Raw genomic sequence first — 14,464 nt, 5'->3', positions numbered from 1 at the left:
CCCTTCAAGAACCTCACACAATGGGAGGCTGGAGGAGAAGACACTCATTCTCAGAAAAATAACACAGGAAGATGCAGACAGTCACCCTGTCCCTTACAAATCAGGGAAAGGACAAATGAGATATGAATGTATCAAAAGCAAAGAACTGGCTTCAGCTCCAGGTCTGCTCATCTTCCCTGATCTTTCAGGACCCTTCATATCTTGGCCCCACCCCACATCCGTAATCCAGTGACAATGGAGTGAAGGGAACACATGTCAGGGTTTGAGCTGGGGACCTGGGGACATGGGAGTTTGAAAGAAGGGAGCTCATCAAGTAGAACTGCCTCCCTCTGATTTTGGATAAACAACATGGGTTTTGGAGTCATCTTTAAGGATTCTGAGAGCACTTTTTGGATCCACAGAACAACGGAGTAACCAATGACAATATAGTCTATCTTCTCTCCTAAGTATGTGATCCTACCTCTATATTCTAAATTAGGATAATAACTAATTCCATTTTTAAATAATGCTTTAAAAATTATACACATTTTAAGAAATCTTCTGTCTTCATCCTTTATAAAGTTATTACTATCTCTTCTTTTAAAAACATAGTATTTGTTTGACCCCATTACTAAGTTCCAACTCATTATACCATGGTTCTCCTTTCCCTCCCTGGCAGACTCTGCCCCCACCTCTCTATTGAAACTGCTCCTGTAGGACTCACTACACACTCCATCTTATAAACACCAGCCTTTCTTCTGCCTTTGCTCTTCTTGATCTGAACTCCTCATTCTCCCTTCAGGACCAGAAGCCCTTTTCGTTTATTTTGAAGCCTTCAGAAGCGCTGCCTAGGATTTTTTTTTTCTACCTTATTTCCATAATAAGAACGTATTAAAGAGTACTTTCTATCTCACTTAACTTGACTTACCAGATTCTTAAAGATAATTCACTATCTTTCGTCTTCCATTTTTGCTATCAACCTAATTGTGTTCCTTTGTAGGCAATATATTTTTCCCCTCCGGGTTGTTTTAAAATCTCTGTCTTTCATTCTGTAGTTTCATCACTCTGAGTCTAGAGTTTAAGAATCAATTTCTTTTTATTTACCTTGCTTGTAGTTTAATGTGTTCCTGAATCTGAGAGTACTCATCTTTCCTTAATTTTGTCTGGCTTGATCACTTAAACTCGATTGTTAACAAAGTTAAAGGTGCTACAGGGAGGTGCCTGATTTCCCAAGAAATCCTCAAGCATAGGTTTATCAATCCCCAAGACAGAAAGCATTTCATTCACCTTCAAATCTAGTTTTTTTATGTCAGTTGAAATGATAAAAACTAAATACGAAGGCAAATAAATGAGGGGGCTTGTTTTGAGAGGCAGATGACACTGAGTGAAGCAGTGAAACTTGAAAGGACAGAAGCTCAGGAGTCTGGCTATTCACCGCTTACTAGTTATGTGATCATGGAAATGTTACCTAATGTCTTTGAAGTTCGATTTCTTCATGTGAAGAATGGGAATGACAGATTCTGCCACTCAGGGTTGTTGTTAGGATTGAGGTAGCACATGTCAAACTTCATCTGACTGTGGATTACAGGTAGGTAGGGACTGTCTTGCTCATCACTTGCACCAGTTACCAGTTTCTTGCCCTTTCAGTGCGTGCTCTGTGATAACTGACAGAATTCCTTTAAGTACTCACTCCTTTACCGTGAGCAGGCTATTCCAACTTCCCTGTACAGTGGAAGGACACGGCAGGAGGAAAGGGCCTCTCTTGCTGGTCTCGGCTGCTGCAGCCTACCAGCAGGACACTTGGTGGTGGTCTGTCCCAGTCACAAGCCCAGAACATAGCGGTCCAGCGACCTCACATTCCCAGCATGGCTGGGTGGTCACCTACCCACAGCCCTGCCTGCAAAGACCCTGAGCGTTTCAGGCCTCCTATCCACAGTGTCACCCTCCTCCCTCCGTGCACCTACCCACCAGATGTCCTTCTCCTGCACCTGGCCCTTGAGGGTTGCTTCCTATTTTCCCAGCAACGAGGGACCAGCTGGGGCCTAAACAACCCAGTGAGCTGCTCTGTAAGCCAGATGCTGCAACACATGCTCCACGGTGAAATCTGGACCCCCGCCTGGGAGGGGGCTCCCCCTCCAAGTTTGTACTTCTCTGTGTACTCTCCTTCAGCTCTAGAGGACTCTTAAGACTGCTCTTTATATCTTGAAGATACTGTTTCGTTACAGATTAGTAATTCTTCACAATTCTTCTCCTACTTAAATCATTGTGTAAGTTCTGTCTCCCAGTTGGACCCAGACTGATAAACCACTGTTCTCCTCAGAGCCAAGCACAACGAACAGCAGTGCACATCAGTTCTCCATGTATCCTTTCCTCCCTTCCCCAGCTAGCCCTGAATAATTTATCTCTAACTTGTTCAAAATCAAAGCCTGGCTCAACTGGAGGGCCAAAACTGGAATGCACTTCCTCTGATTTCTAATCATCTCACCAACTGCCTGGATGTTAATTAATGTCATTTCTGGGGACTGACTGGAAACCCTAGGGGGTTTTTACCTGGTTTGATCATTTATACTCAAAACGGGAGAATTACTTCCAGTCTGGCTCCAGAAGATTTCCAGTTGATTAATTTACTTCCTCTGGTTTTTAAGGGAAAAAATACATATTTTATTTGTCAGTCTGATCCCTAGCATTGAGGAACATAAGTCTAGGGATTTTTTTTAAGTCAAATATGTTAATTCTTCCAGTGCCAGTATGACAAAGGTAGAGGACAGCAATGCAGTAAAACTGAAATTCAAAAGCACAGTGACTTCTATAACCATACAACTACTCCAGTGCTATTTTTTAACTTAAAAAAAAAATAAGCATGCCCTTTAAATCAGTAAAGGCAAAATAAGCATATTAACTGAGGAAATGAAATCTAAAACAAGTAAAGGAAAAATACAAACATGAAGTCTGCATTTTCTAGCTTCTCCATTTTATTCAATAGCCTTTATCAGTGACTTGGATGAAAATTTTCTTACTAAAGTTTCACTTAACAGAAAACTAAGAGGGACAGTTAACCTGTTACTAGGACCTGCTCTGATGGTTTACAAGGGGTCAACTCAGCTAAGCTAAAACTGTGTGTCTTGGCATTCCCTTCCCTGCACAGCTGCAGTTTAGGACCGTTCACAAGAGAAATGCGTGGGGGATTTGGGAGGCAGAAATGAAGTAGCAACGATGCTCTAAAGGTCATCACTGGTTAGAGGCTGACAGCCTTCCACAGACGTCTGCGCCTGTCCCTTTGCCAGTCCACTCTAACACGTGAATGCACCTGGCATCCTGCACGCTCTGACTTCTAACCCACACCAGGGCTGGCTCATGACCTCTCTTTGGTCTTTTTTGGACTGTCTACTTCCCAGCTCCTACTGCAATCGTGTAGGTCTAAAACCTATAACAAAGTCCTTATGCCATAACATTCACAGTTGCCTGCTTCCCTAATTCACAAGAATCCAAAAACCCTGAATTATGGGTTCAAATGAAATATATCTAATTTAACAAGGGTATATGTAAAGTTCTGCATTTAGGCTAAAAAAAAAAAATAAAAGATAAAACTGCAGGAATAAGGAATGAGTAAAAAAGACGGATTGAAAACTATTACTACGAATATCCTACGGATTCTGGCTGATAAATCCACCATGACCCAGGAACAGATCTAATACAGTTTAACAAATAAAATTTAATGTGATCTAATTCTTAAAAAAAAAAATGCAAAACTCCACATCATGAGGGCAGAATTGTGTCTCTATAATTTACACTAATAAGACAGCATCTGGAATATTGTATTAAATTCTAAAATATTCTAAGAGGAAATATGTTATTTTTTAAATTTAAGTATAGTCAGTTACAAAATATGGCATTTTGATATTTGGAACTCTAGAAAAAAAAAATAATGAAGAATGGCTTCAGGAACTTTAGAAAAATAAGATCTATATATTTGTGGCTCCAGAGAGGAGAGCTAGGATAAATGGAAAAAATTGTCATGAAGAAATTTGCCTTCACTTAACAAAGAACCCCATAACAGCAAATCACTTTAAGGAAACAGAAGCATCTTGTAATGGAGGGGAAAATGGACCACATGTTCACCACAGTCTTTAACCTCTGAAAGTTCCATGATTTTAGAGGTTACCTGGGGTTCAAGGAGGACGAACAAGGAGTTCTTACATAAAGGGTACAAAGTCTAGAGCGATGAAAATGTTTTGGTTGCACAACATCATGAATGTAATTAAGGCCACTCATTTGTATACTTAAAAATGGATATGCTACGGCAAGTTTTACATTCTATATATATTTCATCACAAGTGAAAAAAAAATGACTCTGTTACTCTGTGTGAGGGATGCAAAAGATTTAAGTTTAAAATTTACTTAATAAAAAACAAAAATACCATTACTGCTATGTTAAAGGTATTTCTTTTCAACAGGAAGAATGTATTTTTCCATAAAGGAGTTTTCCTAAAGTGAACACTGCAGTAATCCAGCGTTTCGTCAAAGTCACAAGCAATTATGTCTTCTTCAGCAGCACGACTGAACCAAACCAGAGTGGTTCCTTACTGGCAGAAAAATACTGTACCCCAAAAAGCCCGTCTGTAAATATTACCATATTATCATGACAACAAACGTTCTTACTGATGATAAAATGGGACACATACGGTTTAGAAAGAAGTCCTCTTTCATCTACCTGAAGCACATAGATATACAAATCCATACATACAGAGACCAAGACACCACGATTTAATACATGAGGGAAAAAACTGTCTTGGAGACTGGAAAAGCACTAGCTAAACTTCATTCCTTGGTTCATAAACACAGGCTGCTAAATTTTGATAGATCAGGAAGATATCCACAAGACAGCTACAACAAGATACTTCGCTGTGTGGATTTTTTTTGGAGGCGGGGGCGGGGGTGGAGGGTGGCCAAAGGAAAATTCATTTTAAGATTTAGTTGACGTTTTCTATCCCGCCCACCCCCCCAAAAAACATATTTCTTCTTAAAAATGAATAAAAAAGATATACCATACTAATATTAATGGGAAGAAATCTTTGAAAAAGAACAAAGTCGGTAGACTAAGACTACATGATTTCAATAATTGCTATTAAGCTACAGTAATCAAGAAGCTGTGGTACTGGTGTCAGGATAGACAATTAGCTGAATGGAACAGAATAAAGAGTTCTGAAATAAACCACACAGATATGGTAACTGATTTTCAACAAAGGTACTTCAGTGGAGAAAGAACAGGTTTTTAACAAATGAGGCAGGAACAACTGGACATCCATTTGTGCAAAAAAACAAAAGCAAAGTACAAAAACCAAAAACCAAAACAAAACAAAATAAAAACAACAAAAAAAGAATTTTGATATATTCCTCACCCATATAAAAACTGAATCAAAATAGATCATTTACCTAAATGTAAAGCCTGAAACTATAATGCTTCCAGAAGACAACACAGAAGAAACTCTTTGTGACCCTGAGTTAGGCAAAGATTTCTTGAACATGACACCAAAAGCACAATCCATAAATTTAATTTGAATTTCATCCAAATGAAAACTCCTGCTCTTCAAAAGACACTATTAAGAGAGAAGGCAAGTCATACTGGAAGAAAATACTTGCAAATCATATACCTGATAAAGGACATGTATCTAAAATTTATCAGCAACCCTCAAAATTCAATGAAAAGAAAACACCCCAGTTAAAAATGGGCTAAAAGATTTGAATAGATGCTTCACAAATGGCACATACAATGAAAAGATGCTCAACATCATCACTTACTAGGAAAAAGCAAATTAAAACCACAATGAGACATGAATTCACACCTATTTGCAGGGCCAAAAATAACAAGACTGATGATACCAGATGTTGGCAAAGACACGAAGGAACTGGGACTCTACAACCACTCTGGAAAAGTTTGACAGTTTCATAAAAAGTTCCACACACACCTACCATATATAATTAGTCATTCTACTCCTGGGTATTTACCCAAGAAAAATAAAAGCACCTGTCCATACAAAGACTTGTAATACAAACAGTCATAGAAGCCTTCATTGTAATAGTCAAAAACTGGAAACCACCAAAATGTTCATCAGCATGTGAATGGCTAAGCAAACTGTGGTATACTCACACAATAGCACACAAATTAGTAACAAAAGGGATAAGCTACTGACACATGGAATAGCAAGGAATGAATCTTGAAATACTTATGCTAAATGAAAGAAGCCAGGCCCCCCTCCAAAAAACAAAAACAAAAACAAACAAAAAACCAAGGGTATACTGTATGTATGAATACTGTATACTGTATGATTCTATTTATACAAAATTCAAGAAAACACAAACTCATCTATAACAACAGAAGTGAGATCAGTAGTTGCCTGGGGATGTGGAGGGTGGGAGGGAGGGAGATGGAGCAGGGAAGGATGGGAGGGAAAGATTACAAGATACAAGGAAAGCTTTGTGGGCAACATATGCTCATTGTCTTGACTGAGTGATGGTTTTAGGAGTGTACACATGTCCAAACCTACCCAGTTACTCATTTTAAATATGCTCAATTTTTGTATGTCAACTACACCTCAATAAATCTGTTACAAAAATAAATAAAAATGGCTTATTTGGGATATGTTAAAACTTTGTTTTGAAAGTCCTTTCTTTCAGCCAAGAAAAGGCAAGATTGAAGTTCATGACCAGCATCCACACAGAGGTCACCTTTGTATGTATAGGATGCCACTGAATAAAAACAAAAACAACAAAACAAGAAACTCTTCCTTTTACAAAGTGCAAACGGTAAAGGTTTGTCCACTCACATCCTTCAAGCCCAGTTCTGATGCAACTTGTTTCTTGAAGCCTTTGCTTATCACTTAGGTGGAAAGTGATTATTCCTGCCTATGAACCACTATAACACATACTAATTTTCCGGTATTAGTTCAGTACATTTATCCAACCACCCGTCACACACTTATTAAATGCCTCATCGAGGCCAAAGGCTTCATGCTAGAAATATAAAAGTGAGTTGAACAGAGTTCTCCACTGTCAAGAGCCTTATAGTCCAGTGGCAAAAGACAGACATTTTTAAGTAGCAGTAATACACTGTAACTGTTATTTCAACAAACACTTAAAAGTACAAAAGGAACACAGAGGAAGAAATCCATTTTGTCAGACACACTGTCTTGGACCACAATGATTTGTTCAGGACTCCATTTTCCTCCTAGACGAAAATTCCATGAGAACATGAGACCATGACTTACTCATTTAAGTCATCTACCAAATTCCCTAGCATGGTACCTGGGATGAGTGTTTTAAATATATGTATATTTGTTTGAATGAACAGAAATTCCATTTCATAGGCATCTACTCTTTGACTTAGGAAGCAGGACCACCATGATGCCAACTTCTCAGGTTGAGGTCCAACCTTTATTCACTTTTTCAACCAAGGCAAGTTATTTCAGGGGAGACAAAATCAAAACATAAATCTAGGTCCCCTAAATCCCAAAAGAATAGCTAAAACCCATTCCCCCATTGAAGAAAACAGTAAGGAAGAAGGGATGGGGCAGGGCTTGGTCAGCAGAGATCCAGCAGAGAAGAATGACACTGATGAATCAGAGGTCCTGCCATGGGTCCCAGGAGGGCCCTGGCTTTCATATGTGTGGCTATCAGGTCCTCCTCTGCCCAGAGAGCACACATGGATGGCAGTCATCCAGTCTCTGCTGGAGTCACACCTGTCTCACTGTGATGTGAAAGCCATTTCTAGGGATTCTATTTCTGACTGTCTGCTTCCTCAAATGATCATAACCCCCGTATCTATGCGCCAATCTCTGAAGGGGAAGAAAATTGGAACAGATAACAACTGTGGGAAATTATAAGCACAGGGTAATGCAAAAACCCAGTTCCCTCATTTTGAGCAACATATATGCAATTATGAAATTTCAGTTAAAATAAAACTAGCACAAAATGAAAAAGTTTCAAATTACAACTAAAAGGCTTGGATTTAACACCAAGCAGACATCCTTCATAGTTTCTTAGTAATTGAGCATGAGAAGAATTTTCCCCTCAATCTTAAAGATAAGGTAGATTTGTTTCTTGTACTTACATCTACAGAAACAGGTCTCTCAGGAGGGAAAAGCAGTATAAATTTAATCTGTCTGGACCCACCAGCCCGAAAGATGGCTCTAGGAGATGACAAGCGGATCCTGGGGACTGGGCTCTTACCTGTAGATAGGGTCCTGCATCACCAGCATCTTGCTCTCATCCCATGTCCACTCCTTTTTCTGCAATAAAAGAAGCTGTAAATGAATAAGTTAGGCTTGTCCTCAGCTACAGAACCAGGGCACACATTGAGCTATTAATGCTTACGCAAACACATGCATTTGCTTCTGGCCTCGTTCCCTCTAAGGGGCCTGGAGCTGACTGCTCCAAAGGACAAGTGGAAAATGTCAAGCATCTAGTCTGATCAGTTTCCTTCAAGCACTTTAGGAGAGTGTCTCTCAAGGGCGCAGCAGTTAGGGCAGGAGCCAAGAGGTCTCAGGGGACCACAGTTAAAATCATAACTTCATGGAGAAATCACCAGGAAAAAAAAAAAAAGGTCATACATCACTCCAGAGGAGCTGAAGAGGGGAGAACAAAAGGGAGAAGTGGCCACAGAGACTGAATGGTGTCGCCAAATGCAAATGAAATAGAGACCCCACCTTCCTCCCTTAAAGCGGGGGAAACGCTGAACACAAGCCTGGCAAGCTAACTAGTATACGTGCCTTTACTCATAAGAGGATATCCCACTGGCTGTGAATCTGACTTACTGCGGACACAAAGGAGATGGACCCCTAAGTAGCTGGGGATGAGGACCGGAATGGGGATGGGGGAGGGGGAGAGGAGCCAAGTGCTGCAGACCCCAGGTGCCTGATGAAGTCCACAACAGCCCAGCATGGCTGGGGAGCAGCTACCACATGCCCTCAGGTCCCACCTGCAGGTGCAGGGACAGAGACTCCTGATCCATCTCCGCTGGCCTCTGTCACAGGGGCAGTGCTATGTAGGACAACTGAGGAAGAACACACTCATCTCCCCATGAAAGAGAATGGGGCACAGGAGGCTCATTACTAGCTGGCAGGGCTGAAAGTCCCAGCACTCTTGTCAGCCTTCTCTGATACCCTCCTTGGTGGTATCACATGCCCCTCATCACAGCCTGGCAAGGGGAGGGTGGGGGTCTGGGCTCCCTACTCGGCCTTTGCTGGCCTGGGTGGTGGGTCTCCCTGTGTTGTCTGGCTGGAAGCGGGTGGTTGCTGTGCAAGTCTTCTGCTATGCTACCTCCTTCCTCCTCCTTTCGCTAGAGAAGAGAGCAGGCTTTCTCTGGGGTTCCATGTTCCCAGTGCCATATCAGGGTGGCAGGCTTCTTCAGCTTCGAGTCTCGGACATATGAGGTGAAAACTAACCTTAAGGAACTCATAACCGTGTGATTCCTTCCATTCCCGGCCAGCCTGCCTTCTCTCCACTGTTCAGAATTTTATGCTTGTTTTATAGACAGTGTCCAGGGTTACTGGTTGTACTTTAGAAGGAGAAACAGGGGGAAATGCACCTCTCTCAAAACTAAAAGTCTGGTTTGTGTTTTCTAAAATCTCCAGATGCCAGGGTTCCATCTCTTCAGAGTCACTCATATAACGGATCTCAGCTCACTGAGGCCCAGTAATCCATAGCTTTAACCAACATTTCAGGTGACTATGATGTGATCCTAGGGTTGAGAGCCACTCTTTCACACCAAAGATGAGGTTAATTGAAATCTCCAAGAGACGCACGGCATACTCCTTTGGAGTCTCAGCCTGACCCAGGGAGGGCTTCCTGATTCTCTAAGACAATCAGCTGATGGTGATCCTGTTAACCACTGTCCCTGGTGAGGGCCCGCCCCTGGTGTTACTCAATAAATGGCCACTGTAAATTAAACACAGCAGAGGCTGCTCTGCTCCTGAGGGAATTCAGCCTCAGCTTCCTCATGTTCTTACTAACAGGAAAATCTGCTCATAAGAGTTCCTGCTGCCCTGCTGTAATTTTCAAAGTTAATAGCAGAGTAAATAACTCAATGCACCAAAAAGGCCATGAAACGCCAAGAAGCTGCCACACCCACTGCCCCTCTCTGAGGAAAGCAGCCCCAAGGAGGGTTCCTTCTGAAGGTGGGTGATTTGGCTTACGCTGTGTGCATCTGGTGAACTGTCCTTACTAACCCAGCCACGACCACTGGGCTCAGGTTCAGCGCCTGACTGCACGTGACAAAGGTCAAGTGTCACAGGGGGGCTGGCCCAGACCTGCCAGCTCCACGAAGAAAAGACCAGTTCCCCCCAATCAAATCCTCTCTTTGAAGACTATCAGGTCCTAGATGGAGCCCAGGCTGAGCCCCTAATAACCACAGTTGATTCTGGTGCCCAGCCGCGTGTTTCTCCACTTCATTGGGCCTGCACTGCAGAAGAAGAGGAAGCATCGTGTTCTGGCCCAGATCCCCTCCGAGCCTGGAATAAGCCTCTGTTGTCAAAGGTGAGACTCTTCCTTGCAAGTCTAAAGAAAGCGACTAATATATTCATCAAAAGGAAAGTATAATGAAGCAACATAATGCAGAATAAATATTTTCCTTCTCTGCAAGGCCTCAACAGGAGAATGGAGAGACCAGGCTCCCAGGGAACCTTGTGTTAATTTAATGAGGACCATCAGAAGGGTCCACAGCAAGCAGAAAATACTTTACTTTTAAAAGAGGCATCAGCATCCTTATAGAATGTCCCGACAAAAACAAACAAACAAACAAAAAAAACAAAAAACAAACGCCAAACCAAAAAAACACACCAACTTGTCACCTACTTACTAATTTTCCCTTTTCTGAAAATCCCATTAAAATCTTTTTAAATAAAAATCCATAAAATCCCATTATATCTCCCTTTAAAGGTCTTGCAGTAATCCTTGTATGAGTCTTTTCAGTCTATGAAGAGATAAGAAAGTTATCAAAATAACTCAAAAGGTGTGGCGGGTAGAGCGGACCCAGTAATATTGCAGTTATGTAAGAATCTAAGACAAACATGATTGCAGCATTTTTACCCAGTCTCCTCAACCCCTGGGGTGATGCGCCAACAACTTGAGAACTAAAGACTCTCCATTCCTCCTACCCACACACTCAGTATCCTTCCTACCGCACCATCTTTCAAATAAGACCCTGAGCCATACAGCTTCTTGAGCAAGGTGTCCCCTCATTAGGACCAGAACACAGTTCTCCTGATTTTTTTTTTGACCAGGACAGGTACTCTGGCACAGCTCAGTCACAGCTCATAGTGTCACCTGAATAGCTTAACTTAGAGGGAGGCACCACGTGTCCTAAAAATGATTTGATTCTTCTTCGCTTTGCTCTGAAATTGTGTCACACATCTCGTCTATTTTTCAAATGTTGCAGAGAAAAAAAGAAACCAGCACAAGGCGGCCACACCCTCCTCACTATTCCATATGGAAATGTTCTTCTAAGGGAAAATTTTTAGGAAAAAAAATGTTTTTAGTGAGAGAAACACAGAAAGAAAACCTGATGATCTACCTTTATGGGATTATAAATCAAACTTGGCTTCGCCTATAGAATAGAGAAGTATTTTCAAATGTAACTATAGCCAAACTCAGTTTAACCATCTTCAGAACACTCACATAGCCCCCAGTTACATCTGAAGACTTTTTTTTTTTTAAATACTTGCAAGTAAGGGCTCAAAGTCTTGGTAGCTACCGCAAGGAATTTTCAGTTTTGCTACTCACTGTCCTCAACAAGCTGTGGTCTCTAAGATATGCCAGGAAATGAAGACATTTGAAGTCCAAATGGGAGTGGAAAGGAGGAGGAGGCGGAAAGAGAGAGGAAAGAAGGGGGAACGTATCGCTAAAGCTGTCAGCACCTCTTTGAGTGCCCATCATAGCCACAGCTCCTGCAAACAGCCCAGAGAGACAGTAGGACTGAGTGAGGCTGGTCTTCAGGCTCCTTCAGCCTGAGGTCCAGGCTCAGGCAGGGCCTCGCTGGTACCACTGGGAGCACAAGCAGGAACAGCACTGAGGCCAAAAAGTGAGGCCCAGGGAGACAAAGATCCACTCCTCACTAGCTCCACAAATAGAAAGTGGGGGGCGTGCCTGGTGAGCAGACTGACGCCCTCGGGGCAGCTGTCTGGCATTTTGCCATACATACATATATACATACAGAGTTGGGGCATAACTCCTTTCTCTGACTTTTTGTCCCCTCCGTACCTGCCAAGGACACTCAAGGCACTGTTGAGCCTTTCAAGAGGCTTCAGAATTAGTTAAACACCCCTCTCTGTTTCACTACGCCTTTCTTCCCCCAGCAGTCTCCCCTTCTCTCTTCTTTTTCTTCCCTTTTAAAAACGAATTCCTTACTCCAAGGTAATTAAAAAGTCATGAGATACAGAGAGTAGCTTAACTGGAAGGCAGGCTCTGCTTCATATATTGGCTACTCAAAATTTTCTCAAGAAAGGAAGATGTTGTCACAAGAATGTGTCCTACAGACCTCCAATTATAGGAAGTTTAACTCACCAAGGGCCCCAGCTGCTGCATTCTGAAATCCATTATTACAAACACGCAGGGGCCCTGCTCCCGGGGGGCTGCTCCCAGACAATGACCAATGTGCAGGGATCCTAAGGAGGCCCATTCCTAGGAGACACAGGGAGCCCCTGACAAATGACTTTGGCTTCAGAACTCTCTGACGGCCCTGACAAACCTTCCTCGGACCACACTGTAGTCTAAGAGACTTCCACCCAACCTACCTCCCTATCTCCCATCCTTCCTTCCTCCCTCCCTCCCTTCCTCCTTTCCTTCCTAGCTCCTTCCCTTGGAGTCAGACCCACACTGAAACCTGACAGCTACCCCAGCCTTTCCTAGATACCTCCCCACTTTCTCCCAAAGCCATTTAATCCTATCTTGGCATTTGCTTTTTGGAGGACCTAGAATAACACAGAAAGTGAGAAAGTAAAAAAGGAAAGATACAGGAAAACCATTTTTAGCTACTTCATTTTTTATTCTCACAGGAAATTTCCCAGTGGATATAGAAAGTCCTTTCTTCCACTTAAGAACATTCATATATTGCTTCCTTAACACTATCAAAACTGATCTCAACTTCAAAAATAAACACCGAGGCTCAGGAAGTTCACTTACTCTCCCAAAAGGCCATCTAGTCCAGTGGTAACTAAAATCCAACTTGTCTACCTCTAGTCTTCATGTTCTCTTTGCTCCTCCAAGTGTATGAAATCAGTGGTGTTCACCCTCCACCGCCAGGAAGCTTTTTGCTTTCAGCAGAGGGAGAGGGTAACGGGTTTGCAGTGTATGTGTTTATGAGACCACTGAATGAAGTAAGCACATTCTTGATTATAGACCCTTCTCTTTACTGTATCTAGTGACTGCAAATATCCAGTTCTCCATGGAAAGCTACAGCCATTTTGTTATTCCAAAATCTCCTGGCAGGGACTATTACGTGGGAACTGGTTTGGAAGTAGGTCTGTCTGGAATAGTGTGAAGAACAGAAGACAGAGTCAGGGATAATTATCACAGAGGTCCTGCCTCCTTTAGGAACCCAGAAATGGATATGGCATCTTTAAAGTACCTTCCCTGAGAACCAAAAGTAGAGGAAGAATTTGTGTCTCCATTTATTTCCTATCCATACCGGAAATGATCAGTAGGCACATCACAAAGTCTGTCAGCTTTACCATTATTCAGGCTCCTGAAAGCGATGGTGACTTCTCAAAAAAATAATAAAAAATTAAAAAAAAAAACAAACTTGCAAAAGCCACATTAACTCAGCTTGGCAAATTCTCCATGTCTCCAAACACAAAATAGGATTCGTCTGAAAACACAGCTATCACCTACCTTCAGGTGTAACCTATAGATATAGAAAACACATTTCAAAACGGAAGTGCAAGTAAGTCCTCACACAGTGCACAGAAATCCTAATATGCCTGTTTTAAAATGAGCAGAAAACGTGAAAGAAAGAGGACTGGACTGAGTTTAGTCCTGGCTCTGCAATTACCTGGGTGACCTCAGGACCATTACGGGGCCTCTCTAGTCCTCTGTTACCACATCTCATCAGTTAGGGGATCCAACTACATCAATTCTAAAGCTCTTTCTCCCAAATTCTGGTTCTATAATTCTCAGTGCCTCCTTTTCTTACCCAAATAGATCTGAGTTGTGTGTTTCCATAGGAACTAACACTACCCTTTGGGCAGAAAACTAGTTTCCTTGCAAAGTGATATCCCAGTGACAGGGTACAGGCTGGAAGTTAAAGACCCTGGATTAGTTCATTAGGCATTTCCTATAGAGCAGTTTTTCCCTAAAGGAGTCTGTAGAGATTAGTACACACACAGTAGCACGGTAGCGGCAAGAACGCACGTGGGATCTGAGCAGGGCAGACCGGGTTCAGACCTCAACTTCACCACTGATGGGACTTGAGGTCTCGAGCAAGTTGCTCAGTCTT

General features: G+C 42.1%; 1 protein-coding gene across 5 annotated transcripts in view; it reads right to left on the bottom strand.

Moving 5' to 3' along the window:
- C21H1orf226 (chromosome 21 C1orf226 homolog) overlaps positions 1-14,464 on the bottom strand; it is a 281,417-nt gene that overhangs the window by 70,500 nt on the left and 196,453 nt on the right. For 2 of the 5 annotated variants that reach the window (XM_074349719.1, XM_074349721.1), the window contains one exon: positions 8,206-8,279. In XM_074349719.1, the coding sequence (XP_074205820.1) occupies positions 8,206-8,279 (74 nt within the window). Of the gene's footprint in view, positions 1-8,205; positions 8,280-14,464 lie in introns of those variants that run through there. The other 3 variants (XM_074349720.1, XM_074349722.1, XM_074349724.1) reach the window with 2 other exon arrangements.

The sequence above is a fragment of the Camelus bactrianus genome, chromosome 21, assembly GCF_048773025.1.
Source record: "Camelus bactrianus isolate YW-2024 breed Bactrian camel chromosome 21, ASM4877302v1, whole genome shotgun sequence".
Taxonomy (NCBI): domain Eukaryota; kingdom Metazoa; phylum Chordata; class Mammalia; order Artiodactyla; family Camelidae; genus Camelus; species Camelus bactrianus.
Note: the sequence above shows the minus strand (reverse complement) of the source record. Positions and strands in the feature narration are given on the sequence as shown.